The sequence below is a fragment of the Rhinichthys klamathensis genome, unplaced genomic scaffold, assembly GCF_029890125.1.
Source record: "Rhinichthys klamathensis goyatoka isolate OS25496 unplaced genomic scaffold, OSU_Roscu_1.1 h1tg000014l_1, whole genome shotgun sequence".
In the NCBI taxonomy this organism is placed as follows: domain Eukaryota; kingdom Metazoa; phylum Chordata; class Actinopteri; order Cypriniformes; family Leuciscidae; genus Rhinichthys; species Rhinichthys klamathensis.
Window position 1 is genome coordinate 512,642 of NW_026606566.1, and position 24,343 is coordinate 536,984.

The window sequence follows — 24,343 nt, forward strand, 5'->3', positions numbered from 1 at the left end:
CTTACAGGGTCCTTGATTATTATTTCACTTTTTATACTTTAGTTAGTGTGTAGTGTTGCTGTTTGAGCATAAACAACTTCTGCAAAGTTACCACGCTCAAAGTTCAATGCAAAGATATTTTCTTTTATAGAAATCACTTTTTAAGGACTACAACAAATGGCTGGTAGGGACTACAATGAGCTTCTTCCCGGGTTGATGACATCACTAACCCTAAAGTTCAGTAGCCCCGCCCACTGATTCGAGCACGACAACTAGTAGTAGGAAAATAACCGATGTGACGCTGACAATGGATCGAGCAACTAAGCGATAAACATGCCTTTGAAGAGTGCAAACTGTTGTGCAGTGCCAGGTTGTGGAAAAACACAGTAGCTGCATTAGATTTGCAGAGAGCCTGAAATTAAAAAAAATGCTGTGCCTTCTATATTGTGTCCATCAGGAACCGCGAAACACACTTATGTAAGTAAATGTACGGATAATGTGTACATGTCTAACCAAAACCACCAGTGTGGTGAAAACAGTGATTTCTGATATGTAATGAATTATAAAGGCCCACAGTCAGAAGTTTTTGTCTCAAAATCGTTTATTGTCAGTAAATCAAACCAGTGACTAAACGGTTCTAAGTTTCTCTTAGAAGGATGAAAATAATCCGTTATTTAAACTATAATTAAATTATATATACTGTAGAAAGTGATCAAAGAACGCTCCCTTTACAATCGCTGAGCTGTCAATCAAACAGCGTGAGTTTATCAGTGACTGAGTTCTGGACTCTCGCCAAAACTCCCGTTATAATCAACGAATCTCTTATTTACATTGTGTTTGCACTGTTAGTTATGATGATGAAAGCATCCGTTAGTGCGCTCAACATGTCTGTGATCGACTACATGCTCATCACTGCAACCTTTCATCCCACAATCTAAATATAATACTATAGATCTAAATATAACGCTATAATAAACACTTTTCATGGTTAGTTAATCTTGAGAACTGTAATAGTAAAAACGTGCTAAAAGTTTTTGTGAGAGTTCCACATGTAATACTTTGCTATTTCATATGCAAATATGTCAGCCAATCACAGCAGTGGCCGTTTACACTTAAGTCTCACAGCAGCCAATCACAGCAGTGGGCGTTTACACTGAAGTCTCACAGCAGCCAATCACAGCAGTGGGCGTTTACACTGAAGTCTCACAGCAGCCAATCACAGCAGTGGGCGTTTAGGGGTAGAAGGGGTAGAAACAAAGCAATTGAGTAAGAAACATCCAAAAATGACTGAATCTCTTTAACAAAATAACCTCTGATTTACATGCAACCATGCAAATCTCTTTCTAAATAGTTGCATTACACTCTTAAAGATTATTTTTGCAGCACCCTCACAGAAAATTTTAAAACATTATTAAGTATGTTTATTAAGCCACCCCTGCTGAAGAAAAAACACAGCTTTGCTGGTCAAGTTTGGGACCTGCGTGGGATGCTGGTTTTGATTTGCTGTTCACCAGTATGGGAAGCAGGAGTGCTGATGGACCAGCTACACCAGCTCAGTTTAGCTTGAGAACAGTGTGAGTATACTGATCCACCAGCTAGACCAGCATAAACCAGCCTGGAACAACAGGGAATTCATGCTGCTTTATGCTGGATTGTTCAGCAGAGACGTCCCACAAGAATAGTGTTTTTAGCTGTTTTTGGACATTTGGTCTCCATCAGGCTTTGAAATGAACACACTTAAGACACTAATAAAGATGTTTTTGTGCAAAAGTCTTAGACATGCATTTATTGTATGCCTAGGGAGTAAGAACGGGATAGGACCTCTTTTCTCCTAACCAGTGTTTCCAGTTTACAAATACTCATGACAAACACACAGCACTTTTAGCATTTGTGGTAAAAAAGCACACAACAGGTTTTTGACAGGATTAGCCATACGGTGGCAGCAGAGGCAATCTTCACTGAGTTCATCTCATGCCATGAGCTTTTTGGCTTATTAACTCACATGCTAATCAAAAGTGCCATGGATAGATTCCAGCAGTTCCTGTTTTGCACAGCTCCAGAATCCCCTGCGGTGATGAACTCTGGAGATGCAGTTCAATTATTAGCATATGGAAAACAAATGACTCCTGACTGATAATGTGATGAATGGCATGACCTGTAAGCAAGATTAGTTCATTTAATAGTGTGATAAATTAATGTGTATTTGTCATGCCTCCACCAGGCTCTGCTCACTCTCCATGGACGTTTAATCACAACCGAGAACTGCATATATACCCACCACTGACACACAGCCAGTCTCCCTACGGACCTGTTGACTTTGATACAACATGTTTAATCACTTAACAGACCAAAAAAAGCCAGAAATATACAGTACTTGCATAGAATCAAAAATGTTGCAAGTATTCAGTCACTTTTACATACATAAGGTGCCTTTTTGTTTGTCTGTTTTTTGCACTGCGTCTGAAATCGAACACTTCTCTACTATAAGGTATGTGTAAAACAGTTTCAGGATGACCTACAACTACAGGATTTATGAATGGCAGTGAAGCAACGCAAACTGACGTTAATATTAAAGTGCGTATGTCAGGTTAAATTTGTAATTATGATTAACACAAAATAGTTAGGGGAAATACACGTTTGACAAGTTGTTGTATTGTTTTGTATGATTTTCGATACCTAAAGGCAGAATATAAGATTTAAAAGTTCGTTATTTTCAGTACTCACTTAAAACTGCTCCTCCGCCCAAACGGATCGCTTGACGTCATAAGAGGGAGACGTCTCCCAGGGCGCTGAGAAAGTGAGTTTGTGAGCTGTGTTGATAATTGTACGAGTGATAGAGCGAGAGAATTAGTGATTAGGACATTTATTTATTTAGTTAGCTATTTAAGTTAGGTAGTTAGTTAGGTATACGCAGGCGTATTTTCACAATGGTGAATTACTGCGTTTGTGCTGGGTGCTAAAACACAGTTAAAACCGTTCACAGAGTCCACTTTTTCCCAAAAAGCAGGTCTGTGTTCCATGCCTGGGTCAACTTTGTTCGGACCAAACGCGCTGACTTCAGTGCTGCTTTCCAAGACTTCGGTCATTTGCAGCGCACATTTCTTCCAGTTTTTATGTTTCCACTGTTCGATCGCGCCCGCGTCTCTCTCTGTCTCTGTCTCTCTCGCGTGTGTGTCTCTCTCTCTCTCTCTCTCTCTCTCTCTCTCACACACACCAACACCAACAACCCGCGTATCTAACAGTAGTTCCGCATTAATTAATTTGCACGCGAGTTTTATTTATTTTTATACTCGTGTGTTCAAGCACCGAACCAAGCATGCGTGCGACAGTAGGCTGCGGTAGGCTAAATTATTTACGACAGCGGTAACGGACAATGCCGCTTCTAACCTGTAGGGCGACCGCAGAGGAAAAGTTATTTAGTGTTGCTTTAATGTTACTATTGTTAGCCAGGTGATTTCATATTGAAACGTGCCTTGTAGACAGCTAGCTAACAAATTCTTAATTGCAGTATCTAATCTTATCATTTGTTCAAATAAAACATTGCATATCACTCCCAAAACAATTGATCTGCTTAATTATTGATATTTACAGTTAATTTGAATATTTACTTTTTACTTTCGGTACTCAAGTACGTTTTAAATCGGATACTTTTGTACTTTTACTTAAGTGATGTTTAAATGGAGGACTTTCTACTTTTACTGGAGTAATTTTTTATTTAGGTATATATACTTTTACGCGAGTATAACTTTTGAGTACTTTTACCACCCCTGTTAAAGCCGATAAATAATGGATAATTTCCTTCAGCTGAGACACTTCAGATGTGCACTGTTCAACATGATGGTTTTGAATTGCTTGAAGTATGATTGGAATAATATGTGGCAGTAGCCACAATAGGCAGTACCCTCTAGCAGATAATCCTGTTCCTCTGTGAATCTGCTTGAGAGGTTTTGCAGGATGGCCGTCAGACAGGACAGTGGTGGCTTTTTTTAGCGGTTTAAGAAGGTTTACGATTTCTTCGGCGTCACTGATGTCAGCGCTATCCATAGTATCGAGTTGACGTGCATTTTTGCGCACCTCTGTGCTCAAGAGGGCTGCCGTTATAGTAGCTTGTTGCTCGAGATAGTGTTCCAGCATCTCCATTGAGCTGTTCCACCGTGTAACAACATCCATGATAAGCTTGTGTGATGCGATCTCAAGCATCTTTTGCTTTGCTGCGAGCACAGCTGTTGCTGTGGTACTGCGGTGAAAGAAAGCCACGACTTTCCTCACGCGACCAAGCAAGCGACTGACGCGGGAAACATGCAATCCTGCTTGCGAAGCAAGATTTAATGTGTGCGCAAAACACTTAATATGAGGTGACAACCCTGCTTCTCTCACTGCCACAATCATGTTGCGTGCGTTGTCTGTAACGACAGTAATGCTATGACCAGATCTTTCAAGCTCCCACTCTTTATGGTCGCTTTTAAAATATCGGCTATGTTTGTACCAGTGTGCGACTCGAAAAGCGGGCGAGTCTGAAGCACAAAACTTTTCATTTCCCACTCTGTGGTAATAACATGCGCTGTGACTGTGATGTAACTCTGAACAGCCCTCGAAGTCCACCCGTCAGTTGTTATCGCCACACTCTCAGCCTTTTTCAAAGCATCTGTCACATTTGCTTTAACTTCATTGAACAGGGCTGGAATTACCTCCTGACTGAAGTGCGGGCGTGACGGAATATGGTACCTGGGCTCCAGTACCTTCACCAATTCGCAAAATCCAACATTGTCGACAACAGAGAATGGCCTCATGTCTTTTGCGATAAAAACTCTGATGCACCTGGTTATTTCCTGAGCTTTTGCACTTGACTGAGACCACGTTGAAGCAAAACTACGTTGTATAGTTGATTGGCCCTCTATCACTCTCTTTTTCGCACCCGGTTGCAGGAGTTTGTCTTTGTGGTGCCGTTTTAAATGACACATCATATTTGTAGTGTTCGACGTCGTGTATAACAGCGTTTGTTAACAGTATTTACACACAGTTCATGTTTTGTCTGTTTTTCTGTTTTGTACCGTCCTCCTGTCGAGTAACTGGAAAACCAAAATGCTGCCAGACGTTGGACTTGTAAGTGGACGGGGCATCCTCTAATTCAACTTCAGTCGAACTCATTTTGCCCTGCTACTGCTCAGTTAAAGCGATTCATTTGAGCGCGAATGCAGTGAATACAAGCGTGACGCGGGTGCGGTAGCTCAACCAATAGGATAAAGCGGACGTCATATCAAAAAAAAAAATCGCCATAACTCTACGATACATATCGTAACATTTTTGCATCGCGATAGATCGTACCACGATATATCGTTACACCCCTAGCTGAGACACTTCAGATGTGCACTGTTCAACATGATGGTTTTGATTTGCTTGAAATATGATTTGAATAACATGTGAAGCACAAGTCTGTTATATCGGCTATATACAATTATAACATCATTATAATTGTGTGCTTGGGACATGGCTTTTAATGGTGAGACTTTTGTTTTTGTAATCAGGCTCTCAAAAATGATATAAAAATTTAGATTTATCGGTCAATATATCGGTTATCGGCTTTCAAATGTAAAGATTATCGGTTGTCGTATCGGTCAAAATTTTCATATCGGTGCATCCCTAGTTATTATTATTATTATTATTAAGGTAGCTAGATATAAAAGATAGAAACTGTTTTACTATCTTTAATCTGCTCAGCTAGTCTTTTTTTCGCCATGACAGGAGTTGACCTGACGGTGGAAACAAGCATAGAAGACTAGCACCCTTGTGGTAATGCTGAGAATGTAACACATCCCTGTGTTGCATAATGAATTGCTTCGACACATTTCTGAATGCAGTAACGTGTGAAATCATGCTTGCACAGCTAGAGGTGTTTGCGTTCCCATACTTGTATGAATTATTATTGGGGCCTGAGCGTTGCACGGACTGCATGAACTTTGCAGACACTGCACATGAAACAATGTTCAACCCAAATTGTAAAAGTGGGAAATATAACCTCGCTGTTCTCGTGAGTCCCTCGGGACAGGCCAAATGACTCGCAGGCCCATGCCATGATGTTGTGGGAGCCTTCGGTGGACCCGTGTGCCCAGCTGTGAGCTGCTGTCGTCCCGTGCCAGGCTCTCGATTGAAGCCTGTGGCTCTGTGTGCCAAGAATCACAACTGCTGGAATGCCTGCGCTGGAACGGCCCGCTCTCTCCATTCCTCTCTGAGTGACCATAAAAGGCCGAGAGGATCGTTCAAAAGAAAGAAGGAAAAGGCTCAAAGCCATTTCTTGTAATCTAAGGTAACATGAACAAAGGTTTGACGGAGGCTAACTTCCGAACACGTCATGTGAGAGATTTAACACGGTTGGTGCTGAAAGTGGGAATGCAGCTTTTATGTGGTGTTTTAGTCATGATTTGGTCAGGCGGCAGAGAACTATAATAAAGATACATTCAAAATCCCTTTAAAGCTATTTATACATTTATTTGAGCAGAATTCTAATTAGCCTTATATCCCATGAATTTTGTGTCATTGATCATTAGTTTCTTACCGTGAAGCTGATTTGAAACAATCTGTATTACAATCTGCACTATGTAAATAAAGCTGACTTGACTGACTTGTTTTCTTTTAAGCTTTTTGTGAACCTATAAAAATGACAATTAAATGGATTCAGTGGATTCACCTGCATTGATGTCGTCAGATATTTTATTTCAGCTGCCTTCTCAATCTTTTGTGGCAGCAGGAGTTTTTAATGCGTCTAAATTCATGATGTGTTTCATAATGATCTCTTAATTCTCAGCAGAATGAATCAAACTGACGCTCTCCATGTTTCGTGTGATTGGCTGTTCGCTGCAGATGTCACACTTTCATTTGCACAAGCTCCATAGTTAAACTCAAACTCTGAGTTGTCAGAGAATGTTTAGCTAGCGATGTGAATCCGCTGAACCTGATCTAAACCGGGTTACATTTATTTGGTTTACTCTGAAACTCAGACTTTGTTCTACTAGCTTCATTTAACAGAGGCCACTCTGGTTCAGGAGAACTGACTTCATACATCCACCTAAAATCACCAAAACACCAGTTGATTCAAACACATTTGACTTAATTCAATCATTCCGTTATAAGACTTCGGATGAGAAAAATGACTTAATTTCAGAATGTACAGACACATGCAATTACCATACCTGTCAACACTCCCGTTTTTCCCGGGTTTCTCCCGTTTTTTAGCCCTATCTCCCGGACCCCTCCCGGTTTGTTATTTCTCCCGGGAAACTTCCGTAATTTGCATGGACCAAACTCCTTTACGAATAATCGGACCAATATGTTTGTCTAATGTTGACCAGTTGCCAGATCTTGTATTAAATGCATTACAATCCACATACCATACACAATTTCAACCCGTTTGTCATCTCAACATGGCAACCTATACCCCAGTCGCGGAAAGCTCAACCCGAAAGCGAGCACCACCCATCCCCCCCCCCCCCCCCCCCCCCCCCCCCCCAAACAACACCCAACCCCTCAGTCGGACCCCGCACAAATCTCCCGGATTTTGAAAACCATGTTGACAGCTATGGCAATTACAATGCATTTCAGGCATTGTTGAGTGTGACTGAAATGTGTGTGACTCTACATACAGGCAGGTAAATAATCATTTTCACACCTTTTTCATATTTCTTATGAAATGAGTTGTATTTTTATATTTTATTTTTGCAGTCTTTGCACAATTTTGATATTGATGCGGCCAATGAATGAAGCAAATAAATGTAACCGGGTTTAGATCAGGTTCAGCGGGTTCACATCGCATGAAACACGGAGAGCGTCGGTTTGATTCATTCTGCTGAAGACTAAGAGACCATTATGAAAAACATCATGAACTCATGATGATCATGATGCGGCTGTGATGCAGATGTCTGTGTGATGAAACGGGTCTCTTGAACTGATGGACAAAAGCGCCATCTGGAGGACAACATTATACAATACAATCGACACTGTAAGTCAACCTGGAAAGTTGCACTCAGTGAATTGATGACTATTTATCATGTGGTATTTGACAACTGACACTGAATTCAAGGTTCACACTTGGTTCACATCTCACATATTAGTAAGACACGAACAGCAAACACCCAACCACATGGCTGTGCCTTGAGAGGCCTATGGCCTAACTTACATGATGCTTGTTGATGTGCTATCAATGATTACACTTACACATTTTCCCATGCTAATTGAAAGATCCACAGACACTGAAGGAGGAAAACAAGCCAAACTAGGAACCAGACTATCATAGAGACTTGGTTTGACCACCTAACAACCAGCAAGAAGCCCCTATGTCCTACAAACACAATCAAGAGGAACGCCGGCTTCAGACGGGTTTGTCTTTCTCACTGATGTTAATTCAAAGCAACGTCTTATAGTCAAGAAACAACATGCTGAATGGACATGCCAAAGTTTACAAACTCAGAACTGGGAAATGGCTGAAATTTAATGTAATCATTTATTCATGTGTTATATTAATTAATTAGAAAATGTTTAATACTCTGTTCTGGAGCTGAAGCGCTTACAATGACCGGCGTGTTTTGAAATCTGAAAGAAACGACCAATAGATGTGATTCCAACTCAAATCAGCATGAACTCAGATCGTTAGAAATGTTTTCACAATCTACACATGATCTAAATTGTCGAAGCGTCATGATTAATGTGAAGCATTTCAATGGTGTTAACTGAGTTGTTTCTCAGGTCTTTGCTGCCAGTAACCGATCCTGAATGGAACGAACAGATCTCCGTCTTCTGAATTCAAGATCTGTTACTGACACCTATGACCTGAAGAACTACAAAATACAAGAGACCAACAACACGTTATGTTTCCACACTGTTGTTATTCTTACTGTTTCAATCTTTGATTGAGTTTGCCATTTCATTCGATAGAGAGTGTTGCGGTATATAAATAAATAACTCTTAATATCTTTAGGGGTCGTTAGTTTTCTTATTATTATTCTTTTTCTTCTTCTGTTTCTGAAGTCTATGGCAGCCCATAGAACCATTTGAGGGAAAGTTATGACATTTGGCACACAGATAGAGGACAGTCTCAACATTAACCACAGCGATTTTGGAGTTTCTAACTCAATCCCTAATACATTTTGAACTGAAAGGGCTAAAAAACAAAGTCCTTTTTCCTCTGTTTCCTTGGCTCAAGACGATTTTGACTAAAATAATATAAAAATGTCTTTAATTACTCATTGTTGCAGTTGCTCTCAAGCTCCCATGTTGACATAACTCATTTTTGTGCTTGGCCCCTTAATTGTTGCTTGCAGCTATATAAAATTGCAATGCACATACACATACACATACTCCTCTACATACTGTAGTGCAGAAGCCTCTCGAGTTCTTGGATGAACGCTTCTGGCCAGTGGCCTGCAGTTCTCAGAGGAGGGAAAGTACTCTCAGTTGATTTTAATGTTTTTGTTTGTTTGTTTAATAAATCAAATGTAAATGTATGTCCCAGTTACACTTGATGTTGTCACATTTCCCTTGTTAAATAAACATTACGTAACGGTTGCTATGATGTGTGATTGGACAATGGCCGTTTTGTGGGAGGGGCCCTGCGAACGGTCATTTCTATTAGGGCTGTACAATTATCTCACGCAGAAACGTAAAATATGCCCTGCCGCAGAAGTAGACAACACACACATCACACATCCACTTTTAGACACGCACTTGCGAACTTCCCTAAGCACTTCCCCTCGGGGGAATCCCTGCCGCCATTTTGAAGTGCGCTCCACTTCGTGAGGTGGACGAGGGAAGTTTATATGGACAGACCCTCGCTCCCTCGATTTTGACTGAGTCTACTTCATATGTACACTTCAGGCAGCTCCATATACCACAATGCAACACGATTGTGACGTCAACGCATATTGCGTTTAATTTACCCCACCACAAACAACTCTATGATATATTAATTATTTAATTTATTGTTATTTATTGTGACATGAAGGTCGTGAAATCACCAGCCTCGCCTGAGCGAGAGAATCCTGTGGCTTTCACGTAGTGGAACTGCGCAAAGCTTCTGTGTTGTACGTCACACGCAGGCTCACTATTGGTCGACGCTGGTCATGTGTGTGATGCGTGTGACGTACAACACAGAAGCGCTGCGCTGTTTCACTACGAGAACTATCTCGAGGCCCACAGGGAAGGAAATGAATAGTTGAATAAAGTCGTTATTTTTGTTTGTTTTTTGCGCACAAAAAGTATTCTTGTCGCTTGATAAACTTAAGATTGAGCCACTGTAGTCACTCAGACTATTTTAACGATGTCTTTCATAACTTTTGGGCCGGTCAGTTTCAATCCCTTAAGAAGCCTATGGAGGAGTGATCCAGCTCTCAGATTTAATCACAAATATCCTAATTTGTGTTCCGAAGATGAACGAAAGTCTTACGGGGTTGGAACAACATGAGGGAGAGTAATTACTGACAGAGTTTTCATTTTTGGGTGAACTAACCCTTTAATGTCACATTTGACATTAATGTTGCGTTGTTTTATTTTTGTAATAATTGATTATATTATAAGACACTGCCTCCTCCACTGGAAACTCCTAGCTCAGATCTCATGGTCATCTTTAGTCTCAACACCACCACCACCTGACACAGACTGCTCTAAATGATCAGTGTTATCGTCTTTCCTCACAGTAACACACAGTTGTTCAGGAGAATGGATGAACTGTGTCCAAAGCTTGATGACACTCTGCGGTTTCACACAGCATTCAGGACATCAGTGTTAGACAACATAAAGGTTCATGCTGAATCCTTGACCAAAACCATGCCAGGGAAAGTTTTAGGATCGTGCAAACAAACTTCACCAGCGTGATTACACAGATGTTCGTTTAGTTTACACACACGCTCTTTTACACTGTAACGCCTGAGTTACTGACTAATACAACTGAAAACTTCCCCTTAAAGTCTGAGGATATCTGAGGTAACAGAAGAAAAGGACACGGTAAAGCTGTGTATCTGTTGAACTTAACCTGATACTGTTGAAGAGAGTAGTTAGGTGCCTTTCCCGACCCGAAGTTAAATCCTCGATCTGTGAATCCTAGATCCATGAAGACAGGCCTGTGGGACATCTGGAAACATATTCAGCATGATTGATTTCCTGCTCTCTTAATCGCGGGCCTATTAGTCGTGGTTATCGTTGTGTTCTTGTACCGGTAGATTTGTTTTCCCGGTGGGTATAACCATGAATGACCGCTATGGCTGAAAAGGTTGCTGAAACACTGGTGCAGGAAGTCTGAAATATCTTAACCAGACTGATAGTGATCAAGGGACATATTTAGCTGGCAAAGCTTGTTAAACCGCAATAAAACAGCTGGGTATGAAGCAAGTACTAAGGCAGCTAAGTCTCAAAATAGACCACAGAGAGCAGGATTGATCATGTTTTGCCAGTATTTTGAAACGCAATTCAATAAATCCTCATACAATCCCCTTCGGCTTACAACTGTGGCTTTCACATGACGCCCATTTGACATCAAGAGACCTCGGCTGTATTATCTTAAAATCACCATGAAATAAAAAAGGACAACCATCCGATCAATTCCCCAGGACAAAATCAAGCTCCGCCCTTCACTTGATCTTGTTCCAGAAGCCGTTTCACGCTCATAGACGTCACAATAGGGGATAAAAGACCTGCACAACTGCTGTTTCATGCCGGCTTAAAGATCCACTGTGGAAATCTAGAAAGCATTCATGGAAATCCTAAATATGTGGTCACAGGGTTAAAGTGACAAATGCCTAAAATTAACCGTGAAGCAATTTATGCAATTTAACTGTTTCAGTGTTCAACATATTTTAATGTAAATAATTCTAATAAGCAATGACGTTTCCCTTTCTAAACATGTTTTGTACAATGTTAAGGTGTTGATGATCAGTCAAAAATGATCATCATTTAGTAACCATGGGCCCAGTTGTTTAAACAGTTTCATCAGGATCAGAATGATCAAGATTTGGAAATCCCATGTTTTGCTATCCAGGATCAGGTAATCCATCTTAGAAAAAAGGATTGGATCACTCTGATCCAGATACACACCTTTTCAGATTACCGAATCTGGATTAGCAGTGCTGTGAACGGGATCACATTTCACAAGGCTAATGGCTATATAAAGACCAACAGGTGGAAGAGTTGAAGCGGGGTCACTGTAAGTGTTTTAATTCGAAGAGAAAGAAAACAATCGCTTCCATTTTCAATCTCCTTTAAACAATCACACCCCAATGGAGGCACTACAGGGACATGGTGATGATAGAAAAAAATATGAAATGGGAGAAAAATTATGTTTTGCATGCAAAAACTGTGTTCATTCGCAAAGAGCTCAAGTTTTGAGAGTGAATGCAAAGTCTCGTGGGGGAACGCAAAACATTTGCTAGAGAGCGCAAAATAATGAATTCATTTCTCCTCCATCTCATATCTGTCCTCCAGTCACCATGTCCCTTCACAGCCTCCGTAGCCCTATATATATATATATAAAATGTAAACCAGCAGTGGGGTTTGTTCATATTTGACCCAAAACATGGGTTGAAACATGGATAGTGTAATGGATATTCAAAGCTTATACGGGGGCTCAAATGTTCAGGGTTTTTTTGCACATTGGTTTTGTTATGCAAGCCTTTTACTCTAGAATCAATTCCCTCTATTAATGTCTTTAAAAACCCATTACACTCTGCACTGAAATAATTATGTTGCTATTTTTATTTCTCTTTCATATTTATTGTATCTGTTGTTTAAATGATGTATCTGTGTTTTTATGTGAAACTTAATAGAGCCATCTAGACCAGGGCTTCCTGGAAGAAGAGATTGCATCTCAATGGGACCTTCCTGTTATTAACAAAGGAAGGACAATATAAAATATAATAAACTACAGCCCGTCTCTATCGCGCCCCCTCGCGGCGGCGCGTCGCACTGCGGGAGTTTAACTCTTTCCTCTCCTGCTGTTTGTGTCCTCTCAGTGGAAGATGGCGACCAGAGTCCTTCAGAGCTCCTGCTCGGGCCTGTATCGGGCTAGAAACACGGGCCGGGCGAAGGGACACGTTACTGCTGTTATCAGGTCAGTCAGTTTATCTCCATTACACGTTATAAATCTGCGTGATTAGTGCTTTAGTGCGCAGATACCTCGGGTTCACGGGAGGTTAGAAACGCAGGGCGCATTAGTAAAGGCGTGATTACTCTAGAAGGCATTCAAACATCGAAAGCTTCACTATTTGCTTGATTTAAAAGTGTGTGTTTAAGCAGCTCGACTGCTATAGTTTGCTATGTAGATGACAGAGGCGTCTGAGCGTGCGCTGAATACACTGCTCAAGGTCATAGTAATTCAGCAGGACATCACGTGTGTTTTATGATGAACACAACATGAAGATTTGGCGTTTCAGTTTTCATGCACTGGTTAATGACCGGCTGTAATAGTTTAACTGATGAATGACACATGCACAATATTAGAAACCCATTATGACGTCCTGTAATACAACTACAATTACAGACTACTTATGTGACATGGGAAAAATAAAAATGTGTATATGGTTTCATAATGCAAAGTAAGTAACATATATGTCTATTGTATCATTTTAAAGGGTTAGTTCACCCAAAAATGAACATTATCCCATAATGTACTCACCCTCAACTCAAGCCATCGTACGTGAATGACTTTCTGCTTTCAGATGAACACAATCAAAGTAATATTAAAAAATGTCTTGGCTCTTCTGAGCTTTATAATGGGAGCGAATAGTAACTCAGATTTTAAAGGCCAAAAAAGCACATTCATCCATCATAAAAGTAATCCACACGACCCCAGAGGGTTAATAAAGGCCTTCTTGAGGATGAGTAAATTATGGGATGGTTTTCATTGTTTAACCCGTTACCGAATGCACATATATTGTCCTGTTCCAGGGGTCTGTCAGCGTCTACTAACCGGCAGCGAGAGGACAGCTGGTTCAAATCACTGTTTGTGCGGAAGGTGGATCCGAGGAAAGACGCTCACTCACATCTGTTAGCCAAGAAAGAGGACAACAACTTGTACAAAATACAGTGTAAGCTCTGCTGAATGTTTGCCCTCCGCTGTAAAACATCTCAATGCCAATGTGATGTGTTACTGACTCACATATGTGTTGTTGTGTTGCAGTTCACAATGTGAAGCCAGAGTGTCTCGAGGCGTACAACAAACTGTGGTGAGTCAGGATTCCTCACGTCAACGCACCAGGTCAGATGACGCTGTTCGGTGTTAATGACATAAATCAAGCTGTTTTTAACGTCTTCAGAGTCCCTTGAAGCCGAACGGGTTTGACTACTGAAGTTCAAACTAGCAAATGTCCTGCTTTCTATTCCTGTCTGTGATTGGCAGGGTCCGCTAAAGCCCACTCCTCACTCCTCGAGTGTTTACTGCTCTACGCATCGGCACAATGCCACACGGAGACCTCGACGAGACTTGAGACGCACTGACCAATCACTAACGTGTCCGAATGTCTCAAAGTGTTTGAATCAGACAGTGTTTTGGTGATTTTATATGTATGAAACCAGTTCTTCTCTAGTTTACCAGGGTCTATGCAGGTCCTTAAATTCAGTTTTAAAAATCGAAGGCCATAAAAAGTCTTAAACCCAATAGCGTACTATCGTACAATACTGTGCAATAGACCACATTTACAGTTTCGAACTGATGCATATCTGCAGGTTATAACGCGTTATAGGGTTCTTCTCATCATTTTAGCACGTTATCATTTATGTTCGATATGATCTAAAAAATCTACATATAAGGTCAACCGGGCTAAAGGCACACCTTACGAAAACAATTGCTTTTCACTATTCATATAGTCTATGATTGCAGAAAAATATATGTTTGCATTGAACATTGATGGAGCAACAGATTTTGTGTGAAAATTTAATTTAAAAGTTTTTTTTTTGTGTGTCTTATATAATGGGTCTTTCACACCACACACACACACAGGGTTAAAGCATTATTTGTAATAATATCTACGTTAATACTTGATCAAAACAATCACTTAAGCAAAGTTTGCTCTATTTTGCTCAATTCATTTTTGTTCAACAAATATACTTGTCATTAAAATGTTCAATTTAAGAATACAGAAACAAAATTATTTAAAAAAGTAAAGATTCTGAAAGCATTGATTGACATCCAATAATAATTTAACACAGATTTACAGTAGTAACAATAAATGATATTTGATTATATGATGTGATTAATATAATATTCTTAAATATGATGTTTTCATTATAAATATGGTGATTATCTCTAAGGTGGATTAATAATTGATATTTCCCATCTGACTCTAACCATGTCATGTCAACGGCTGTTTATTATCATGTTTATTATTATGCCTTTTGCCTCAAATACCATACTTTTACATATTCTTCCGTTACTGAAAAACTGTTGCTTTACTTAGCTTGAACAGAACTGAAAATCATTAAGACCACCTTTGTTTCAAAATATTTTCTATAATTTTAATAATTCTCACTTGCTACTAAAAAAACCATCAAATATTTGATCAAAGTAGCGCAGAATCAACTTTGCAGCTATGCCACCACGTTCACAGTCACTCAGATCACCTTTCTTCTGTTCTGACGCTCAGTTTGAGCTTCGCCAGATCGTCTTCATCATGTCTACACGCATTGAGTTGCTGTCTTATTATTAGATATATGCGTTAATGAGTGGTTGAACTAATAAAGTGGCCGGTGAGTGTGTATATGAAATGATTATTCATTTGAAATGTGATATTTATCAATTTTTTTCTGTCCATAACTGTAATATATGGCCTGTAAAGTTGTTGTAGTCATGTTATGGTTTGTACGCTAGCATAGACCCTGCCCTGTGTCCCTTGTGTAGTGTTGTATCAGAAGAGGCTGGTGTGATTGGCAGAGCAGTACAGGTGTTGACGCACGCTTCCCCCGCTCTTGTCTCCACAGTAACGAGGTGCTGCCGGCCATCCACGATGACAAGCATTACCCGTGTGAGCTGGTGGGCACGTGGAACACCTGGTACGGGGAGCAAGACCAAGCCGGTAAATACTGCACCATCGGTAGAGTGTGTTTGGAACGAGAGTTTCTGCTCCGTCGGGGTCGGAGGGTCACGGAAGGGTTAAGTAGATGTGTTTCTCATCATGTTCACGTGAGCGCTGATGACACACTGTGACTTTGCATCTGGTTCACTATGTAGTGCACTTGTGGCGGTACAGAGGAGGATATCCAGCTCTCACTGAAGTCATGAACAAACTGAAGAATAACAAGGTAATCTAGAACCAGAAATGTTATGCTTTTGTGTCGTGAATACACACCAAGAATTGCTGCTTCGTTGCAAATTGAGTTTTATAGTATTAATATGCATGGCAAAAATGGCATGTGTTTTGTCAAATACTTGTGTTGATTGAATGCGTAAGAGATATTACAGTTGTTATCGCAGAATAAACCCGACATGGTGATCAGGGTCAGGTCTTGCATCCGCCTGAAGGGGTTTATTCTGCGATAACAGCCGGCTGGATGTACATTATCCCGCTTATTACACGGATACTTGCCACATAAGTAAATAATTAGACATGAAATATTGACTTGAGTTAAAAAATTGTATTAGCTCACTAAACTTCCGCTAAGAAAACTTGCTTTCAACTAGACGAACATTTAAAGGTGCAGTGTGTAATATTTAGGAGGATCTGTTGACAGAAATGCAATATCATATACATAACTATGTTTTCAGTGGTGTACAAAGACCTTACATAATGAACAATTATGTTTTTATTAGCTTAGAATGAGCCATTATCTACACACACACCGCGGGTCCCCGTACATCGACATGTTTCTACGGTGGCCCTGAACGGACAAACGTGTTTCGTCACTGTGTTGTTGTTCGTGCAAAGAAGCGAAACTAGAGTCAGCGAATAAAACAATGATGAACAAGTAACAATAATATTCGCAATAACATATCGTTTTACTGAATAATTAAGACTTCTTTGTAAAGAAACCTCATTGCTTAACTGGCTACTCTCTGCTGTCTCAGACGACGACATCACTTCCTGTCGGCCACGTAACTTCTTTTGGGTGCAATTCGCAACCTCACCACTAGATGCTGCTAAAAAATCACACACTGCACCTTTAAGGGATAAAGTACATTCAAATCACTTATTACGCGGCTTATAATAATTATGGGGATAAGAGATATTGATTTGAGATGAAACGGTTGTAAAAATGTTCCTGTTTATTATCTTATAATCTATTACAGTGTAGAAAACTTGAAAAAGCAGAAGATCAACACAGCAATAAAATTACAGTACTGTTAATTGTTATATTTATCGACTGTATTGAAAAAGAAATCAGAGACACAAGATGGCAGCCGCTGTGAGTGTGATCGGGTTCTATTGTCATGACAACCAACATTTACTCCCTTAAAACCAAATAATGATGGCAAAATAAAATGATAAAATGCTGAAATTCTCCTGCCAGCGGAACAATACAACAGGAAAACTGATCGAACCGTGGCAAATACAGTCAAAGAAAATGAGCAAATGACAAAAATGTTTCTACTATTAAAATATGTCAAATATTTGCAAACGGCAGTCAACTTTAACCCTCGCCCACACCTTAAAAGCCGAAAATAAAAATGTATGAGAATAATAATGCGCTTACCTTTGTGTTGTGCTTTACCTTTTAACTGAACTAGTATGTGTTTCGTTAAGTAGACATAACACTCTAGCACAGTCAAAACTGATTAATCGTTGATTCAAACCTTACATGAACGCAGCATAAACCCCAACAGCGCCAGCCGACTCTGCGTGGGCCTGTGTGTTAGCAGCGTCATGATGACTGATTTATGGAGTACATGCACACTTGAGCTTTGTTTATTAACCAATTAGCCCATAAAATTTGTATTTTACCCCAAACCAGCCCACATTTTGTCCACCCGCCCAAACCCATTTTCCTCCCCACAATCAAATCCAGACCCGCCCAATCTGGCAACACTGCTTCAGATACCCGGATGGGGGATGTCTTTCAGCGTTACTATTGACGACGGTTGTTATTGGGGAATGACACAACTAGCCAATCAGAATCAAGCATTCCAGAGAGCGCATTAGTTCCTCCCACTTTCTCAGAAGCATCTTAATTTTCCCATTCATTTCTCCCATAGGGATTTCAAAAAAGTCTTTGTTAAAGCGTTATAAGCCATGAACCAAACCAACCAGCTACGATACGAGGAGAACCATAACGGCTTTAGTGAAAGAGTATACCCACAACCGGCGCTACGTCATAGAATGTCTCTGAACAGATTCACGCCCACTTTTGGGGGAAATAAACTAGACTTCCCATAGACTTCAATACAAAATAGCGTCACAAAACAACGTCCGTACACAGCCGAACGGCGTGAATAACTTAAGAAATCATTAAGATTAAACATGTCAAGTAATTATATGTCCACCCTGTCTGCCATAGAGCGTAAAAGATACATACACAAACTTAATTTGGTCAATTTAAAAACATGTCCCTTCATTCGCCCAGCGTCAAATTGGTGTAACAACCCCACCCAGTGGGCAGAGGTGTCTTTCTTTTACTGTCTATGGTCTTACCCTGACATTTACTCGTATCGTACTTCATCGAGTCACCATATGGTAAGCCAGTGAATGATTTTACTTCGTTTTTGAAAGTAAACGTCTTTAAATGTATATATTTTGTCTTATAATATACATTATAATATATATAACCTCACTGGGTGGGGTTGTTACACCAATTTGACGCTGGGAAAATAAACAGACATGTTTTTAAATTGACCAAATTAAGTTTGTGTATGTATCTTTTACGCTCTATGGCAGGCAGGGTGAACATATAATTACTTGACATGTTTTATATAAGTGATTTCTTAAGTTATTTACTCCTGTCAGCTGTGTACGGACGTTGGTTTTTGCCGTTATGTTGTATTGAAGTCTATGGGAAGTCTAGTTTGTTTTCCCCCAAAAAGGGGCGGGGACGAAATTGACAGTTAAGTTCCCGGATGTGCCGGTTGTGCGTATATAAACAATATATTTTAAGTTTATTGCAAAATATATACAGTACATTAAAATATTGTGAAGGGAGACCGACGCGATTGTCATTGGCTGTGTTTCATGGGAGTGGGCGGAGCTAATGAGATCTTTAGGCGGGTTTCGCTTGTTTTGACTGTGATTGGAGTTCTCTGCACAGCATCATGGGTAACGTAGTTTTCCACCTCTGTTAAGCGATGTGAAACAATGTGGGCTGACGGCTTCAGCTGAAACAAATACAATCGGTTAACAATCAACCCCGTAGCTCACAGTGAAGCTGTCTTTAAAAGTTCACAAGTTACAGTTAAAAATCAGAGAAAAAGCATTGGGCTTTTACCGTCGCACTGTGTCATTCATCTGCTGTGTGTGGTGTGCTGAGCGCAGGAGTTCCTGGAGTACCGGAAGGAGAGGGGTCAGATGCTCCTGTCCCGCAGGAATCAGCTGCTGCTGGAGTTCAGCTTCTGGAACGAGCCCGTGCCCAGAGACGGACCCAACATCTACGAGCTGCGCTCCTACCAGCTGAGGGTGAGTGTGTGCCTCCCAGAGCGGGCCAGCAACCCATGTGCTCTACTTATCGTCTGGGCTACAGTTGAGCAGGGGTGTGTGTAACTCGCTGCTTCACTACCATAATCCAATGCATCGCTGAAGAAATCAACGAGCTCGTCACGACTGTTTCCTGAAACCATATTGTCGCAAAGTGGTCGTTCAGCCACGTTGGTTTACGCACTTGGTGGAGTAATTTTAACACTTATTTTAATAAAATTGTTTGAGATCAAATTAATGCTAGATGTTTTGATATAAATTACAGACATGTCATCTGAGGACTTTTTCAAATTTTTCTCAGTTATTTCGCTTTATTTCCAGATTCAATCATAGACTCGTTCTTACACACTATGCGCGTTCTCACATGCGCACTCTTCAAAAACGGTGCTTTAAATCTCTTGACAAACTCAAAGACGTAAATGACATTTGTATGTATTCTAGATAAAAGACACAGGTTGTGCTGAATGTCAGCTTGCTTATTTTGCTCAAGTTGAGGATTTATTGAGTCCACATGTCATGCAAACTAGAAACTCTTCTAACCACAGGACGAGAGCCGTCGCTCAAACACACACACCTCTGCGATGCTGTTTGCGAATGTTCGCTGGAACGATGGTTTCGGGAAACACCGACTCGTTGAACTGCTGATAACGACCAGCAGAGTTGGCTAACGATGCTTTCGGGAAACGCACCCCAGTTTAGCTCAAATCTAAGTAACGTTATCTCTGTAAACAGCAGTAGATGCATGTAAGGGTTTCTGAGTGATGACGGAAACATAAGCCCCTTTCACACACACAGTCTTGGCTGGTAGTTTACCGGTTAGAGATCATGTGTGAACAGGACCTTTTCAAAAATACCGGCGAATTACCAGTAAGGGAAGGTGTAACTTCACCAGTAAATCACCGGTAATGTGCTCTGTGTGAACACACAATGAAGATCACTGGCATCTGCGTGTACAAAGCCAGAGCGCGCCGCCGGAAGAAGTCTGCTTTGGGCCAATCATAAAGACTGTGATTACTCTGTGCTGTTTACAGTAAGCTTTTTAATCGTTTTTCAATTTAAATATGTGCTGATCATCTTTGACCGTTGAGCCGCGTCTCGCAGCTTTTTCAGCGTGTGGCGCTCGAGACCCGACCTTCTTTTCCAGTCATCAGCAAACAGCAAAACACGTTCTGTTTGATCATCCGTTAATGTCTTTCACTCGGACGTCAAACATGTCGTCAAATTGAACAGATAGTGAAACTAAAGCGTTTCTCATGCGAATGAATACAGACGAAAGATAATCTCCGGTGACTGACGTCACAGAATTGACCGGTGTTTTGCTGCTGGTGTGTGAATGGTCTCTTACCGGTAAAGAGCAGAACACATTTGTGTAGTTACCGGTAAAGTCATTCTGGTCATCTTACGGTACTTTACCGGGATTGCAGTGTGAAAGGGGCTATTGTTGAATCAGTGTGGAAATGATTCATTGAAAACAAACCGAACTTGTCAATCTGTCTTTAGACACGCTCTTCAGCTTGCGGTGTTCGTAATGTTGCTTTATTTTATATTGCAAGTCACTGTGAGTAAACTGTGTATGCTGTACATCATCGCCAGTCCTGGTTTAAGTCCTCAGCGTGTCCCGGATCGGGATGAGATGAGCTCGGCACTCAGATTTACAGTTGTCTGTTTTTGTTGTTGTCTTGCAGCCCGGGACCATGATTGAGTGGGGCAACTATTGGTAAGAATACGAGCAATCTGTTCCTCAAACATAACAGCCCTGTATCGCCTGTTATCTGTCTTTTATTGCCTTCTCCCTATCACATATCACAGTAATCTTCATAATTAGGTATCATTAAACACTCAGAATTCATCCTGTGAAAACCGTTTTGAAATTGGACATCGAGTTAATATGGAAAAAGTACTTTAAATCCTTTTACATTAATGACATGTAAAGCGCACACAAGTCATTGAGATGAAGTGTTTATGTGCACACACTGGTGTAATACACAGCTTTATTGAATCCTGCAGACCATGTGATGTGCTAAACTCAAACATGGGACTGTCTTCTGAAATCAAAAGCACTCCCCGGGATTCTTGAAGTCATAATTACGATGTAATGTGCATTATATGATGCTTTATGCTGCTGCATAGGATTATGGGAAATGTAGTTTTGTCACTTGGTAAACAGCTGAATGAGTCACATTTTCTGGCAAGCTTTTGTCTCTATTCTTTACCACTTTCTCATAATAAATGTTAATGTTAGCATTCACAATAACATATGATCAATACTAATAATCCAGGAATGGTCTGTCCACTAGGGGACTGTTTACATCAAGAGTCTGAATGCATCCTGAAGGGAAACTGACTTTAGGACCCAGCGGAACCGCTCATGTGCTCCATATAGAGCTATAAGGCCATCTAGAGTCATGAAATATCATGTTATATTATTATGTTTCCACAAGAGGTCGGCAAAGACCACCGTAAGATATTTTGAGCTGAATTAAAAGGTTAATGCATGAAATTGTGAGTTATTTTGAATTGAAGTTGAAAGAGTGTGAGAAATGTACTTAAATAAACAGAAGTGGTCTGATGATGTCCCTGTTCCTCAGGGCGCGAGCTATCGGCTACCGGCAGCACAACCGCGAGGCCGTCGGCGGCTTCTTCTCTCAGATCGGAAGCCTCTATATGGTCCACCATCTCTGGGGTACGAGTGTGCACATATGGCTCCCGGAGCACGGATGCTGATGGACTGTTGGGTTGTGATCTTCATGCTCATTTCTGTGGTGTGTGTGTGTGTTGCAGCGTACAAGGACCTGCAGTCCCGAGAGGACACGAGGAACGCCGCCTGGCAGCACGAGGGCTGGGATGAAGTCGTCTATTACACCGGTACACACGCCGCTACACCTGACATCGGTGCACTGCATTACAGTTCTGGGTCCCACTTTATGTTAAGTGACTTAAGTATTATGTACTTATTTTTCGATACAAGTACATATGTATTTATTGTGTTGATGTTGTATTGTAAAACACTTTTGCTGCTATTGAGGTGTGACACGGGTCAGGTTAGAGACAGGTGTGTGTGGTATGGGTAGGTTTTAAGGTATTACAATGTAAAAACATGAATGTGTACACAATAAGTCCATTGTATCAAATTATTAATTTCAATGTAAGAACAGTACTTAAAGCCACTTAATATAAAGTGGGACCCATTTTTGCCATGCATTTTATGTTTTTTTTTTTTTTTTTTTATGACGTTTTCTCTGGTCTGCTGTGTACTATACTAGTCATTTAAAGTGCCCCATATTATGCGATTTTAAAGGTTCCAAATGATTTTTGTTTTACATGCATCCAAGGTCACAAAACACTTTCATTTTCTTGTAGTATACATTGCAGCATCACCTCTTTTCTCGAAGAGTCTGAAAACGGTTCGTTCAAAGATTCAGTCTCTCTAAACCCCTCCTCTACGAGAGATTGGTCTACTCTGCTCTGATTGGTCAAATGGCCCAGTCTGTTGTGATTGGTCTGCTCTGCTCTGATTGGTCAGATGGCCCAGTCTGCTGTGATCGGTCTACTCTGCTCAAGTGCAGCAAAGTTGATTCGCAGCACAGAAAATGGTGTCTTCTCTACAACTACAGTGTTTGAGGGCAGCATTATGCTAGTTTGTTACATTGTTTCATAGGTTTGTAACAGGAAGTGAGACTGAAATTTCTGACAACTCGTTTCAGAAGTTCAGAATCGATCCTTTCTTTTAGGAGACAATGTTATCTGCACTTTGAAATTTTGCAGACTTGTTACATTCACAAACAGCTCTATTACACACTACATGAAAGGAAATATCTAAAACAGCATAATAGGGGCACTTTAAGTAATTTTTTGACTTGGCATGCATTTTTATTGAATAGAAAAGAGCAGCTTTTACGTCTTGATATCTCCTTTTGTGTTCTGGAGGCAACTTTTGCTATTCTAAGACACCATGAAAGTAACATTTAGTGTCAATATTCTATTTTGAACTAATGTTGTTTTCATTTTATTGTTGCTGAAGTCTAGCGTCAAGCTTACAGCTGACTGGTCCATTATAATGTGGCACTAAATTATTGTGTACAACATGTCACCAGTCGCATCTTCTGCTATGTGGTAAAACCCGCCTCTGAATCTGTTTCCAGTGCCCCTCATTCAGCACATGGAGTCCAGGATAATGATCCCACTGAAAGGGTCTCCGATGCAGTAATGAATCCAACAGATCCTCACTGTTACGTCCCCGTGAGCTGAAGCCCAGACCAAGACATCGGATACATTCTCTGTCGTCATGATGCCAACCAACTTCACACGCAACGCACTCGTTCTGATCTGAAAAACTGTCCAAAAGTTGCACCGGCAAACCAAATTGAATCAGTGGAAATGAAGCCTGTTACTGTACTAAGTTTTGAGAATACTTCACATGATGTATTGCATTAGCCATATCTAAAATCTGGTTGTCACATGGCTTGGAAAAACACAACCATAGATCTGTTAAATAAAGTTTGTTGCTATATGAAAGAAGGGCTGTAAAGTGCATTGAATCACCATAAACATTAGCAGTTTTGAGCATTAACCCTTTCCAGTGTGGTGCCCAATAAATCTTTGATTTGCAGTATTTCAAAACAAACAGCATGTATGAATGCATTAGTGGATGAATTGAATATTGTCAGAAAACATTTACTGTTCACCCTGCTGAGAAAACACTTTAAACTCGCTCGAATGCTGCAATCTATTCATGTACTTATTGCATATTTATTTGGTGTTAATGTAAACCCCCA

The 24,343-nt window shown here is 40.5% G+C and overlaps 1 protein-coding gene across 1 annotated transcript; it reads left to right on the forward strand.

Moving 5' to 3' along the window:
* The first annotated feature begins 12,911 nt into the window (after positions 1-12,911).
* On the forward strand, positions 12,912-24,086 carry nipsnap2 (nipsnap homolog 2). Its single transcript, XM_056270732.1, has 10 exons — positions 12,912-13,066; positions 13,903-14,042; positions 14,135-14,180; positions 15,931-16,025; positions 16,181-16,251; positions 19,410-19,550; positions 21,254-21,285; positions 22,157-22,251; positions 22,350-22,433; positions 23,711-24,086. The coding sequence occupies exons 1-10, from the start codon at positions 12,975-12,977 to the stop codon at positions 23,773-23,775; spliced, it is 861 nt and encodes a 286-aa protein (XP_056126707.1). The 5' UTR covers positions 12,912-12,974; the 3' UTR covers positions 23,776-24,086.
* The last annotated feature ends 257 nt before the right edge of the window (positions 24,087-24,343 follow it).